Source organism: Lepidochelys kempii, chromosome 3 (assembly GCF_965140285.1).
Source record: "Lepidochelys kempii isolate rLepKem1 chromosome 3, rLepKem1.hap1, whole genome shotgun sequence".
NCBI classification, from domain to species: Eukaryota; Metazoa; Chordata; order Testudines; family Cheloniidae; genus Lepidochelys; species Lepidochelys kempii.
Window position 1 is genome coordinate 143735350 of NC_136382.1, and position 16011 is coordinate 143751360.

General features: G+C 43.3%; 1 protein-coding gene across 1 annotated transcript in view; it reads right to left on the reverse strand.

Moving 5' to 3' along the window:
* Nucleotides 1-15767, reverse strand: part of MEMO1 (mediator of cell motility 1) — a 47840-nt gene extending 32073 nt beyond the window's left edge. The window contains exon 1 of the mRNA XM_073338318.2: nucleotides 15619-15767. Within this exon, the coding sequence (XP_073194419.1) occupies nucleotides 15619-15679 (61 nt within the window). The 5' untranslated portion in view covers nucleotides 15680-15767. The remainder of the gene's footprint in view (nucleotides 1-15618) is intronic.
* Nucleotides 15768-16011: the final 244 nt, after the last annotated feature.

The following is a 16011-nucleotide window of genomic DNA, read 5'->3' on the forward strand; positions in this document are numbered from 1 at the left end:
GGCTTGGGTTTTTTAGGGCTGTCAAGCAATTTAAAAAATTAATCGCGATTAATCGTACGATTAAAAAAATTAATCGCGATTAATTGCACTGTTAATAAGAGAATACCATTTATTTAAATATTTTGGATGTTTTCTACATTTTCAAATATATTAATTTCAATTACAACACAGAATACAAAGTGTACAGTGTTCACTTTATATTTATTTTTATTACAAATATTTGCACTGTAAAAAACAAAAGAAATAGTATATTTCAATTCATCTAATACAAGTACTGCAGTGCAATCTCTTTATAATGGAAATGAACTTACAAATGTAGAATTATGTACAAAAAATAACTGCATTCAAAAATAAAAGAATGTAAAACTTTAGAACCTACAAGTCCACTCAGTTCTACTTCAGCCAATCGCTCAGACAAACAAGTTTGGTTACAATTTTCAGGAGATAATGCTGCCCATGTCTGGTTTACAATGTCACCTGAAAGTGAGAACAGGTGTTCACATGGCACCGTTGTAACCGGCATCGCAAGGTATTTACGTACCAGATGCTCTAAAGATTCATATGTCTATTCATGCTTCAACCACCATCCCAGAATATATGCATCCATGCTGATGACGGGTTCTGCTTGATACCGATCCAAAGCAGAGCGGACCAACGCATGTTCATTTTCATCATCTGAATCAGATGCCATCAGTAGAAGGTTGATTTTCTTTCTTGGTGGTTCGCGTTCTGTAGTTTCTGCATCAGTGTGTTTGTTGCTCTTTTAGGACATTTGAAAGCAGTCTCTACACCTCGTCCCTCTCAGATTTTTGAAGGCACTTCAGATTCTTAAACTTTGGGTCACGTGCTGTATCTATCCTTAGAAATCTCACACTGGTACCTTCTTTGCATTTTGTCACATCTGCTGTGAAAGTGTTCTTAAAACGAACATGTGCTGGGTCATCATCTGAGACTGCTATAACATGAAATACATGGCAGAATGCAGGTAAAACGGAACAGGAGACATACAATTCTCCCGCAAGGCGTTCAGTCACAAATTTAATTAATGCATTATTTTTTTAACGAGCATCATCAGCATGGAAGCATGTCCTCTGGAATGGTGGCCAAAGCATGAAGGGGCACATGAATGTTTAGCGTATCTAGCACATAAAAAGCTTGCAATGCTGGGTACAAAAGTACCATGCGAACACCTGTTCTCACTTTCAGGTGACACTGTAAATAAGAAGCAGTCAGCAGTATATCCCGTAAATGTAAACAAACTTGTTTGTCTTAGCAACTGGCTGAACAAGAAGTAGGACCGAGTAGACTTGTAGATTCTAAAGTTTTACATTGTTTTGTTTTTGGTGCAGTTATGTAACAAAAAAAAATCTACATTTGTAAGTTACACTTTCATGATAAAGAGATTATACTACAGTACTTGTATGAGGTGAATTGAAAAATACTATTTCTTTTGTGTATAACTTCTACAGTGCAAATATTTCAAATAAAAAATAATAATATAAAGTGAACACTGTACCCTTTGTATTCTGTGTTGTAACAGAAATCAATATATTTGAAAATGTAGAAAAACATCCAAAAATATTTAATAAATTTCAATTGGCATTCTATTGTTTAACAGTGCAATTAATTGTGATTAATTTTTTTAATCGCAGTTCATTTTTTGAGTTGTGTGAGTTAATGGAGATTAATGAACAGCCCTAGTTTTTTTAAATGAAACTTTCAATTGTCATCATTTTCTGCACTCATCCAGGAAAGCTTTCTACTCACCACAAGCCAGCAGATTTGTCAAGTCTTGTACTTCCCCATTCCTAACTATTACAAATGAGATTCAACACTATGAAGTGTTTATAATAAAATACTAGTAGATATGCATTTATTATTTTAATTCTTAATACATAGGAGGGAATTAAATAATCAATCTAAGTAAACAGTGCAATCTTGTGGATTGGCACATGACTAGTTACTGTCCCTCAATACAGTAATAAGTAGACTTAATGGCTGGCACTGAACAAGTTTTCTTCCCGTCAGTATGAACCTTGGAGGGGAAAGGAGAACATTTAAACTAATTTACAGACAAAGTCAAATTTGATATATCATCCACCAGATTATATTGCCTTCTTTAAAACTGTGGCATAGAACAAGTATATACACCCTTCCTTACCTTATACAAGGAAAATTAAAACAATGATTCAAAGGACACTGGGATCATTTGATTAGCCACTGTTTCTGACAAATCCTGATCAGCACAAGTTTTATCTACACAAAAACTAGGATTTGGCCCTGTGAGACAGAAAACTGAGTCTGAGGGACTATTCGTGATGAGCATATATACTGCTATTACAATATATACTTCTACATTACTGGATGCCAGCATAACATATAGATCAGACACCAAGACAAAACTTATATAAACCTAAGATTGCAAGTATAGGCATGAAAACATTAGTATTATGTGTGTGATCTTTCTTTATATCTTTTTAAAATTAAATTATCCTATCCTAGGCTTGAAGTCCTATTTTAGATATGTAAAAAGAACAATAAGCAGCAATAAAGATAAATCAAAATGTGAACAGAATGAAATCTATACAAAGCCACTGAAGGACAGAAATTGAGATGTACAAGTAGCAACCACCACTCTGTAACAGAAGCCACTTTTTGTGCATTCCATTAAGAAGTCCTTCTAACAAGCTTTGCAACTTACTTGCTTTATTGCAAATAATCTTTTAAGTCTCCATTCATTCTTCTCTTCCACCACTAAAAAAAAAGTTAACCAGCACTCAGTCTACATACTTTAAATTACAGAGCAAAAACTCCACCCAGCTCCTCAAAGAAGTACTTCACTTCAACAATCTGCTCTCCTGCTGAAGTCAATGGGAACCTGTACAAGTGAGGTACTACTACTGTGTAGCTCAGAGGAGAATTTTGGCTCCGATAAATGAATGTTAAATATAATGCAAACTGAAAAGGAGTATGCTGTAGGCTATAGAGGCCTATTGTAATAATATTACTGGTTATACCAAGAGAAAGACTATCAACTTCAAATTTAGGGTGAGATATATTAAGGGTTTGAATTCTTCATTTGGGATGTCTCAAAGTACCTGTTCAGAATATATTCAGTGATCCACCTAAAGAAAAGTCTGAAAAATTGTATTATAGTACATGAAACAGTTTGCCATTTTAAGATTATGTAATCTTAAATATCACATTTTAATTATTAACATCATGTTCCACCACAGTGTTGTCTAAGTCTAGAGTGAATGTAAGAAAAAGAATTCAGGAAAATAATGTGATTATCCAACACTTTTGTGATACTCATTTCCACCACTTGCCTGGGAAGGACTTAAAAAGAAACCTGTCAGTTAACATTCCATGTTCAAGGACAGAAACACAGATACGAGTGAGAGATTCTTTTTTGATTACTCCTCCAGGGACAGAAAAACAGGTGGGGAAAAAAAAAATCTGTGGCCTGTCAACCTCCAGGTGAAGAATAGTAGGACATCATTAACTTGTAAGAGCCAATGATGACATATCCACTCTCTACAATCAAGTTCCAAAAAAAGGTGGAAGATTAATAGTAAGAGGAAACACACTCATTTTGCTCAATGTCTTGAAAGTTCATAAAAACTTGAATTTTATTTTTAGGTTTTGCAATATATGAACACAGACTGTAATTAAAATAATGCTTTAGATTAAAGTTTGTATGTGGAAGGCTCCTGCTAGTGGTCACCATTTGGTAAAATGTTGCGCAGCACCAGTGGTACCCACGACCCTACTAGTCCACATGAAGCTCCTCTCCACATTACCCATTGGACAAGACACAAAGTGCTCCAGGGTGCAGCTCTCCATAGGCTCTTGCACATGTGCACACACAGACAAACAGGAAAAAGGTTCTCAAATGGTCTATAAAGGTCCTTGCTTCCAGAAGACACCTCACACAGCCTTTGCTAGCAGGGCCGTCCCTAGAGATTGTGGTGCCCTATGCAGCCCACCTGTGGGCGGCTAGCCCCAGGCCTCAGAGGGGTGAGGCATTCCAGGCCTCCGCCGGGGGGAGGAGACTGCGCCCAAGGGCTCTGGGAGGCATGAGCAGCCAGTGCAGGCAGGAAGGCAGCAGGGGTCGGGCCCCCGCCCCGTACTCACAGGGCAGCGGGAAGTGGAGCAATCCAGCAGCAGCCTGCTCAGCTTTGCTCGCACGGCTCCCAGGCTTGGGGGAATGGAGGGGAAACCGCCCCCCAACACTCACCAGCGGCACGGCTGGGAGCCGGCGGAGTGGAGCAGGCTGGGGCCGGGTTGCTCCACTTCCTGCTGCCCAGTGAGTGCAGGGCGGGCCCGACCCCTGCTGCAGTCCCCCGGGATGCATAGCTCAGGGGATGGGATCTGGGGGAGAACGAGCAGAGTGGGGGCAGGGCTGGGATGGAGCAGGGGCGGGAAGAGGCGGGGCAGAGGCAGCTTTCCTGGGCCCTGCTTTGTGTAGCCCACAAGGGGCTGGCTCAGCCATCCGGGGGATCGGGCTGGCCGCTGGATGCAGCATGCAGCTGCGTAGGGCACCAGGAAATTTGGGGCAATTTGATGCCCCAAATTTCCTGGTGCCCTATGCAGCTGTGTAGTTTGTGTATAGGTAAGGACAGCCCTGTTTGCTAGCACCGGAGAAGCAGCCTTAACAACCCCTACATCCTGACAGTCATTGACACCAATATTAGGCTTTCTTGAATTCTACTGTGACACAATAACCGTATCACTACCATACCTCACTTTACTGTTCTCTTCACCTATCTCATCTTATCTTTTTACCCTTTCGAATCATTACCACAGCAGTGTTTAGGTACAATGGAAAAAGGTGCTTTACATTACCCTCTACTCTTCCAGTTCTTTCCTTACATTCCTTGCCTCTCCATCAACAGTCCACCTTCCACCCCACCCCCCAAAAAACCCTCGCACATTAAGTAAATGCTAAAAAAGAATGAATTACCACCATAAAAGGTGCTCAATCAAAAAAATAAGAATCTTAGTAGTATAGCCGTGAGTATCCCTTTCATTTACACTCCCCAATGATATATCACTACTTGCCTCTTAAGACTGTCAACTCTTCAGGGCAGAGACTTTTATTACTCTCAGTCCAGCAGACTATAGGCACTATATACATGTTAAATCAAGTATTTATTAAACTAGAAGGGTAGGACACAAAAGCCATTTCAATGCTCCTCTGAACTATACAGCAGCTATAATTTCAATATAACCCATATTCCTAACTTCCTGAAAAGCTCTCCTCAGAACATTTTCTAAGCTAAACAGTAACAGGCAGCTGAAAAAAAGAAACCTTCCAAACTTTACAAATACACAGACCTCACTGAGGAACAGACTTTTCATTCAGCTGAGGAAGAGGGCTTAAAAATAAAGTTAAGCAATTATAACGAAGAGCTTCTCCGCTGGAATCTGCCAAGATTTTAGCAGCCTATTTAAGCTCCTCTTCCCTTTTTGATACACCGTGTTCCAACTGAGTTGAAGAGACTCGAAGGCTGCAGCTGGCCAAGTCTGCAGAAGACAGATTGAGTCTTATTGAAATATAAACATCAGAAGTGTACAAAGAATGAAAACAAAGGACCAAAAACACTGCAACCCTTAACCACAGGATTAGTCCATACTCAGGTAATCCTAGTGACTTTAGTGGGACTGTTCACTGATATTATAAATAAGAGCTGCAAGAACAAGCACAAAGTTTACCTCTCTGATAATGTTTTCACTGGAGAGTTCGATAGGGTCCATGACCCATTAGCCAAGCCTGCCTACAAGCATCCACCCTGCAGAGCCACACTCAGGGTGGATAAAAATCAATGATTTAAAAAAAAAAATTAAAAAATGGATTTTTTTTATTTAAATCGGATTTTTTTTTGATAAAATACTTTTTGAGGAAAAAACCTATCTAAAGATAGTTTTAATTAAGATACATTATAGCTCAAAGATATCTCATCATGGAATAGGGATTATAAATTCTGATTCTATAGTATGAGACAATATATTCATGTAATGTTTAAGAAAAGTTTTGTAGATGAGTTCCAATAGTTCATGGATTAGTGACCCAATCTTATGCAGTTCCACAGGCTTATATACAGTTTAGGTTAATCTTTCTATCTACCCAATGGGACTCAGTGCTCAGTCTAGAACAGGGATCAGCAACCTTTGTCAAGCAGCCTGTCAGGGAAATCCACTGGCGGGCTGGGACGGTTTGCTCACCTGCAGCATCCATAGGTTCAGCCAATCGCAGCTCCCACTGGCTGTGGTTCACCGTTCCAGGCCAATGGGGGCTGCGGGAAGCGGCGCGGGCCAATGGATGTGCTGCCCACCGCTTCCCACAGCCCACCTGGCCTGGAATGGCAAACCACGGCCAGTGGGAGCTGCGATCAGCAAAACCTGCGGACGCTGCAGGTAAAAAAGCTGTCCTGGACTGACAGCGGATTTCCCTGATGGGCCGCGTGCCAAAGGTTGCCGATCCCTGGTCTAGAAGATACCATCAGAGATGCTTAGTTTTGCAGTTCTCAAACTGTGGATTTGTGTCTCCAGAGGTAACATGCTTGTTAAAAGCAAAAATGTTTTAAAATAAATAAATATATAGAGGTGAGAAATAACAGACCTCAACTGTATTGTCCCTCTGCAAATTTGTGTACACAGTCAATCCCTTACGTCTCTCTAAAAGTGAAAAGTTACAAAAAGTTCAATGAAAAGAAGATTGTTTGGGGTGGAATATATTTGGACAAGGAGAAGAAGTCTGGAGATAAATGTGAGACGCGAGGGACATATGCTTGTTTTGTTAAAATATTATATGGTTGCTGTTGAACAAAAATATCCAGAATACTTAACGTTGTTTTAGTTAAATAAAACAATGTAAATGTCTGCCTGGTGATGTTCTCCCTCTAATACAGAGTAACAAGAAAACCCTCCAAATATTAATGATTAACCTGTAGAATTGGAGATAGTTCACCTCCCAATGACTTTATAAATATCTGCTTCAATTACCTTTGGTAAATTAAATAACCAAACAATTATTCATTTTCTGATATAGCTGTAAAACTAATCTGAAAAGTTTTCAAAATACATCACTGTTTAAAAATGTATAGTGTATACCTTCTAAAAATGAAACCTACATCTATCTTTGAGTTGTGAAGAGTATGTATTAAGGTTATAAAAACCAACAAGAATGCACTTCTATGTAGAAAACCATGTTTAAATCAAGTCTTCCTGACTAAAAGAAAAAGGAGGACTTGTGGCACCTTAGAGACTAACAAATTTATTTGAGCATAAGCTTTTGTGAGCTATAGCTCACTTCATTGGATGCACCTTCCTGACTAGTGATTTAAATCAAATCCACCCTGGCCACACTTACATCAGACTCATGTAGACACATCCACAGTGGAGCTACAGTAACCAGGGGAAGGTGCTTTTATTTCTAGGGGCACATCTCAGGTTTCTTAGCACCTCACTAAACTGAGTTACTTTAGGAACTGTTTTATGGTGCATTGTGGAACAACTTGTCTGTCTTTTGAGCTCCTGTGCAGAAGCATTCTTAGTCTGCCAACATATCAAACTAAAAGTACTTCTGGGTGTGCATGCTCACTTCTCTCTCTTCCAATACTGGAAAGGCCTGGTTGCAACACAGCACAATATGTTATTTCTGCTTTTGGCTGCTCTGTTAATGCAGGACGACGCAGATAGAGGGTATGAAACATAGCACAGGGCATTATGGCAGCAACCTGCAACTCTAAGAAGACAACAAGAAGTCTCAGCCAGAAGATCATGCATGCTGGGTGCATGGCACAGGAGACAGATGATGCTGGTTGTGATTGTTGTGGATTCCTCTTAAGCTGACCAGTGGCCTGTTACAGGACCACAAGCACAGAGTGGCAAGACTACATAATTATGTGTTCCTAGGATGAACAGCAGTGGCTTTAGAACTTTTGCCCAAGAAAGGCCACCTTCACAGAGCCACATAAAGAGCTTGCCTGACCTTCAAATGAGGGAGGCCACACCAGTCCAGAAGTGGGTTGTTATGGCCTTCTGGAAGTTTACTACCCCAGACTACTAGAGGTCTGTGGCTAACCAGTTTTGCCTTGGCAAGTCAACTGTTGGGGCAGAGCCAGTGGATGTGTCTGAGACCGTGTGAAAGGTGACCATTACCAGCAGTGCAACCTTTTGGTCAGGCAGCAGTATGGTCCCTCCTCCCTGACATCTCCCCTTTTCTCTATAACTCCATCCTATGGAGTTGATCCCTTCTTTTGCAGCTCAGTCCTTCAGCCAGGTAACATGTTCCCGACCACCCCTTTTGGGATATACAAAAAAGAAAAGTCCAATAATGGAAAAGGCTTTGGATGTCCATAAGGGCTTCAGGGCTGTCTCCTTAGCTTTGGGACTTGGGGACTGTACCCTAGGGTATTTAGGGCCTCCCCTAGATGGATTCCCCACTAAGAGGTAGTCTTTTACTGTTGTCCCAGCTTTAAAGGTTGGTAGGAGAGCCCTGGCCTAGCCTTTCCACCAGGCTCTGATGGTGAGCAGGTAAGTTCTGCACCATGGGGTGCTAAATAGCTGCAGCCCTTCCTACCTGAGTCCTCCCTCCCCCCCAAGGATAAATGAAAGAATTGAACTAAAAATAAAGTTTCTGATCTTCCCAAACAGTCACCAATCTCTCCTTTGCAGACTCGGTCAGGTCACAGGCAACATGAGCTCCTGGGCTGTTATTTATCCAGAGCTCAGAGCAGACGTCTCTTCCCTTCCACTGCTTGCACCATTCTGAGCTGCTCTGCTTCCCCTTTTAAGCTCCACCTCTAGCTGATGCAGAGTCTGTGGGTGCCGGCAGGTTCCAGAACTGCTCCTTAACCCCTTGTTCTCCAATGTGGTGTTTGCATACCCCGTACAGGCCATTATTGCTGTGGTTTACCCACCAATGGTGGATAATGCTAATGTTCTTGAACTAATAGCTCCTGAAACGTGAGCTATTACTGGCACCCATGTACACGGCTGCCCAACACAAGGAGCACATGAAGATATCAACCTGAAAGTATACTACTTGCGCATTACGCAGATCTTGATCAATCACAAGGGCCAGTTCATGAACACCAATGTAGGATACACCAGCAAGATGTATAATGCCAAGGAATTCATAAGATCTGGCATACCTCTGTTTGGACTAAAAGTGACTGTATTCCACCCAAATAAAATGGTTAACAATGGGCACAGAAACCCCCTTGATATTTTAGAGGGTCCATCTACCCTCTGCTGCCCTGGCTCATGAAGTCATATGCTGATGTAAGAGTACTGGGCAGAAGACGGTTTAACTGAGCAGTGGTAGGATGGAGGCAGAATGTGCATTTGGCCAACTGAAGGCAAGATAGCATAAACCATAAATCTGTTTGAATGCCAGCATGCCCAATGCCATTCATATTATTGGGAGTGTGCTGTGCACTACATAACATTTGTGAGGACAAGAGAGCTCTCACTGGGAATGGGCTCAACAGACTGCTGTTTTGGAGGTCTAGTAAAGGCAACCAGAAAGCACATCTCTGATGACTAGGGATGGGTCCAGGAGAACAGGGAAAGTAAGGGATGCTTTGCATGCAACATCCTTGAACTGCTAGGGGAGATGCACAGGAAATGTGATGCCATTTAGTGTTTAGTACACATACCAATTTTTTACTACTTTTATGGGATTTTGAGCTACCTACTAAATCTTTGGATAGAGGTTCCAGCCTCTTCCTCGTTTCCCCAAATATTCACACAACAATAGTGAAAAAATACTTTATTATACAGTAGTACAAATATACTTTAAGAACCTTACAGGCAGCCCAGCTGCCAACAACTGGGTAAACTGCCACAATCAACGCCATCTCACTGATAATGGAACTGCACATCAGTGCACCTGGTCTCCTTGTCCCACAAGGCATGAGGGTTGCGTGAACAGCATACATCTGCCCATACACACTTCCATTCCAGGAGTACATGGAATGGCTAATAACCAACACCAACCCCAAGTTGTCCATCAGTTGCAGGACATGGTAGCGCAGACGAGTGTCCACTGACACTGCTGTCTGAGCAACTGGCTCCCCCGATGGCAGCAAGCTTCAAAACAGCTCCTTCTGGAGATGTCAGTCTTGCTCCCTCATCCTTTGATCATGCTCAAGATAGTCCATGATCAGTTTCCCTCCTCCTTCCTGTTCCTCCCTAGCTGCGCCTTCTGGAACTCAAGGTGCACGTCTAAACTGCATCCAAAGTCATTAGCCATTTCTTGCACCAGGCCTCCTTTTTCCTTAGGAGTCCTTTCCCCAAGAAGCCTGGGCCCAGCAGAGGTGAAAGGTCCTAACAAGACAATGAAAGAGCATTATATTTTTGACCATGGAAAGAAAGAAAAAGTATCTATTTTACATTTGCATAATAGAAAGGCCACAAGAAAATACTTCTATTTACTAGGTATGGCCTTATTTCAACTACAAGATATTTAAATTATTAGAAAAAGCTGCATCCCAGGTTACCAGTAAACAGATGCAATTTAAGTATTTTATATTATTAAAATATTTTTAAAATTGTGGGGGGGAAAGGGGATAGTAAGGCCTATATTACCGGGGCCTGTTACTAGTGATGGTCCTAACATTATTTCACAATGCAACAGTGTTGGGGGATGTTGGTCTACTTGGGATCCCAGACTGGAAGAGGATCAGCTTTATATATGCCAAGGTGTTATTTAACTGCCTGGTACCTGATCAGCATGTCAATGACTGGACAAGGCTAGTAAGCTCCAGGGATAGGCATAGCAAGTTTGCCCTGCCGAGGAATTTCACTGACAAGATTCTCAAGCATTATCAGCTTTTTTTTTTTTTTTTTTGGGGGGGGGGTGCATTTCAGCAAACATAAACAAGGTACTGAACTAGGAGGAAGCACAGCCTTGCTACAAACAGATCTGCCTTTTTATCTTCATTCCTCCATCCCACCCCAATCCATCTCCCCTGGCCTGGACAACATATCACAAACCAAGGAGGCCAGATACCTCCATCACCAAGGGACATTTCCACTTAATACAGCCAGTGAGGCAATGCTTTAGTACTAATCCCAGTAAAAGTGTTATAAACAGAGTGCAGAGTATCCATATTACATATGTATTCATTCCTGTTAAACCTGTAATCCAATGTTGAATAAGTGTGTTATCAGCAACCAGTTAAATCATAGTTAGAATAAATCACTAGTTGCATGTTTAAATTCCATCCCATTCCCATCCCAGATCACACATGGATGGAGTAGGAAGAGGGAAAAGGGAAAAAGCATAGCTTCCACCCTCAACTGAAGCTAATTCCACCTCGTAGCATGCAATATCCTCTGTAATATTTGCATTGGTCAAAGGTCAGCAAACCCCACCCTACACTTATACCACAATTTCCCCCCATAACAATAATAAAGGTGATAGCTGTCTCTTACCGGACTGTGGCTCCACCTCTGACTCTGCTTCCTCTACATTCCATTCCTTGGGTACGTCCTTGAACACGTCCATGGAATCCAGCATAAGGACACCCTCCAGTCACTCTGGCCATGCTGACTACTCCAGCTCTTCTGCAACGAAGTTCCCATCTGCCCCTGGTCTAAATATCAGACCATTCCACTTCAAAAAGCCCATCAAGCCTGGCACTAGGCTCCGTACTCACAACAGCATCAAACATCTGGTCAAACATCTCATAGGAGGGGTAGGTGAATGAGAAATTGCGGGACATTCAATTGGTATCCTTTGCCTTGCAGTAGGTATCATTGAGGTTTTTAATTCTCCAACACTGAATTGTCATCCACCTGATTCCTCTCCTCCCCCAGTCTCTTTGAAATATTCCTGCAGAGATGCTAATTCAACTGCATCGCCCAAAACTGTGTTTTCCTTACTGTACTTACACCAGAGAGCAACCAGAACCTTGATGTGATCCTCTGGCCGGCTAAGAGCACCCTGGGACGGCATCTTCTCATGCTGTTCAAATGAGCTGAACTTTGCAGAAATGGAGCATGCTGAATGAAGAGTTAAATGCCAACAAAGTGTACATAAACCAGCAGGTGACTTCTGGTGTAGAGGGGAGTGGGAAGTGAGTAGGTAAGAGGACCAGAAAATATAGCCCCTGCAGAACTATGGGAATGCACTGGAGGACTATCATAATCCAATCTTCAGTTGTATTCTCATTGCAAAGTAGGCAGGTTAGATCCCGCATTAAAGTGAAACTTGAGCTTTCATCTATACCTCCTGCCAGACAAGCAAGCCCAGATTCAAAGAACATTCAAAGCCGGATTAAAGGTTTGCATATGTGTGGACAATGGGGGGGTAGGCTAAAATCCCATCAAGCTATCAAACAATGGCTCTTTCCCTTCAAATTTCTTTTATTTCTCAAAAAAACTAAAAGAAATAAAGTAACAATAAGGCCCCATCCAAACAACAAATTTTGACCATGATTTTGTGACAAGTTAGAATATGGTCCAGTTTGAGTTCAAACATCAGCTTTTCTATCTTCACATGTGCGTCTGTGTCTCCACATCTAATACTCTGCTATTTTTTTCCCCTTGAGAAAAGTCTCTGGCCAGCTATCCCATACTGTCTTCTCAGTCAATACCCAGAAAACATGCATACAAAAGCATATAGGCTAATGCACTCTTAGGTGTCCTACTGCAGAGAACTGGGTGAAGCAAAACTGAACAAAAATAGTTACATGGGCTTGTTGAGGTGCACCATCTGCCCAAAAAGTGTGTGCTGAACCAGTCCAGAAAGACAGTCATGTGTCAACCTAGGCCTCTCTTAGCTGACATGGTTACTAAATTCTAACTGTGTTGTGTGCAGACAATAACCATGTTTAGCTCCAGCCATGCAGCTGCAGCATGGCCACGTTTAAAGATAAGAGGGTGGGGAGGGGGGGGTGGAGAGATTTTTAAATCACCTTATCTTCCCACATTACATATCAGTTTAGTAACCTAATTAGTAATTTAGTAACCTAATTAAATAAAAGCAATCTGGGCAAGTTAATGTTACCATGAAAGACAATTTTTGAATGTCCTCACTCGTGTTGAAATATGTAACCTCGTATTCAAATAAATGTATTATTTGAGGTGTCTATACAGAACAGTTGGTAAAGCATTAGAATTTTATTTTTTAGATTTAATGGAAAATTGATCTAAAGTCTTTGCCTGGAGTGGATCACACCTACAAATTTCCCAGCGGAAAGACTGCTACTACACTGAAGTAGATGGACGATTCCAGGAAATAAAATTCAGTTACAAAATATCCCCACTAAAGTCAAGCTACTCATTTCATCTCCCTGTCTCTCCCTCTTCTTATGTTTTCCTGTCTGTATGTCTTCCCTCGTCCTGGATTATCCAAGACCTCAACATTCCAAAAAGGATGTGACAAAACTTGTTCTTAAAGTTGGATGTGTCACCAGGCCATCAGTACAACTTCCTTTGTCCAGCTCAACCTTCACTGCCTTCAATCACAATCACCTGTTTCTTACCACCACATATAGCACTTTCCTGAAGTGCCAGCAGACACAGCTTGAAACTGATCAGATCACTATCTATCACTTTACTGCAATCACTAAGAGGGAGAAGCCATGTGCAATAGCCAATGACAGACTCCTTCACTGCTGCTTGGACTACAGGAAAAGACAATGCTAGTGCCTCTCTCACCCCACCAGCTCTATAGAGTGCACCCAGCACCTGCATCTTCCACTTCCCCAAAGGGCCAGCACAAAGAATAGGAAAAACACAGGAGGATCACCAGAACGGTTTCACTGTACTTTTAGCCCATTTCTGATGGCATTATGGAATATGTGAACAAGTAACAGCAGTACAAATGCTAGGGTTCCCCCCCATAAGTTTTTTTTTTTAAAATGCTGGAAAAACTCAGCTATGATAGCTAATTGTGCCACAAGATCCTTGATTCTAGCCAATATGCGACATCTACATAACTAAATTCACTATGGAGGTGGGGGGGGGGAAATAATAGTACTGTTTTTACAATATTAAACACTATAAAAACATTTTTGTTTTGAATTATTGCATCAACACAAAAATAAAAGCTAGTCTATAGTATGTGATAGTGAGTTCCCACATTATCAATCTCAATAATGATTTTCAGTAAGATGATGGGATGGAAGAAGAGAAACAATGGAATTGGAAGTCAAAAGTTTTTTTTAAAAACTGTTCATGGTCCGCTTACATTAAAGAATTTTCATCTCAGCTTTGAGAATTAAGCAGTTAACATAATGGGTGTAAGACTACTTAACTTTATGAGGCAAGACTACATGCATATATCCATTCATTTATGCACTCCACTTCGCAAGGAGTTTCAGATGCGAGAGATGCAAAGGCTAAACTATGTAAGCCAGTTTTATTATACATTACAATAACATGTCTGATTATATATGCCATTACAAAGTAAAATCCCAGTTAGTGTTTTGCAGGCCAAAAAAACCAAACTACTGCTTGACTCTTTGAAATGAATTACTCCACAGACTATTTTCAGATACAGTAATACAATGCAATCACCACACATTATAGAGGGAGGCAGTGGAGGAGAAAGAGACTCCATTAAATCATTAGTCCATCTAAACAAGTACAGGATTAGTCTTCAATGAATTCTTTTATTCCTTCTGTTCTACTTAGGTTCACACATCAGACTGCATTCTGAGCATCTTAGCTATGTTTATTAGGGTTACACCTTACCTAAATTTAAATGGGGGCTTTCATCATTACATGTTCTAACATATCTCAACATTAGAAAGTTATTTCGCAAAACTCCCTTATGACTAGTTATTCCATAATTGTCCACTACAGTTTCTCACACCCACAAGGTACCCAGCATCCTCCGATACTACCGGAGGTATTATGCGATCCTAGACCACTGGTTTGATCCTGATACAGCAATTCCTACGTTCCTACCATCAATTTACATTTCCCCTTTCCTAGTCGTACCACACTCCGCTGCCCGCCTCGATGCTTCGGGTACGGCCGTGCCTGGGACACGGGCAGCTCGGGTCAGCCAGTTAGTGGCACAATGAGCCCTTCCAGTTCTATTTTACTAGCCAGTTTGCTCTGCAGGCGCACTCGGGGATTTGCTGCACGGTTTTACATGAGGGAAGGGGACTGCACGTGCAGCCCGCGGGCTCCGGAGCTTGTGCGCGACGGGCAGGGGCGAGCCCGTTGACTGGGAGGGCACTGCCTTTGCTAGCGTGTGGACGGAGGCCAGCGCCATGTGCCCTGCACGGCCCCCTCCGCGCCGCGGCTCCCAGAATCAGCACCGGAGGCCCCTCCGGGGTGGAAAGCGCTGACTCAGCCTCTGGCTCCAGCCAGGCCCCCCAGACCAGCCTGGGGCTGGGAAAGGGCCGCGGAGCCCGACACCCGCCAGCGCCGCAGCTGCCGGGACCACACTGCACACCCCTGCCGGGGCCGGCCAGGCCCCTCGGAGCGTCCGCTCGCAGCTGCCTCGGCCCCGCGGCGGTGACACCCTGCTGCGGCCCCCCCCACACACACACCCGAGGGGCACCCCTGGGGCGGTAACCGGCCCGCCCCCCAACCTCCTGCCCCCCGCCCCCGGTGGCCGGGGCTGCGCCCGGCCGGCCCCGCTACCTGAGGCTGTGTACCAGCTGCCGGCGTGGCTGGCCTCCCGGCAGAGCACTCGGTTGGACATCTTGGTGCCTGAGCCGCCTATGGTGTTCGGGGGGGAGGGGGCAGGAGACGGGCCCAGCCGCGGCGGCAGCGCTAATCCCCCTCCTCCCCCGGCAGAGCCCGAGCCCCCGAGAGGGGGGGCGGGGCGGCGCCGCGGACCGGGCGGCTCGGGGAGAAGCGCTGTGAGAGGCAGGAAAAGGCGGCTCGGCCCCCGACACGAACCCGGGCGGGGAAGGGGAGCCGGCCTGGGACAAAGCCCGAGGCAACCGCCGGCTACTAGGCGAGGGGAGGGGAGGGGAGGGGAGGCGAGGAGGAGGCCGCGGCTGCCGGGTTTGGCCCTGTGCGACTCCCGTG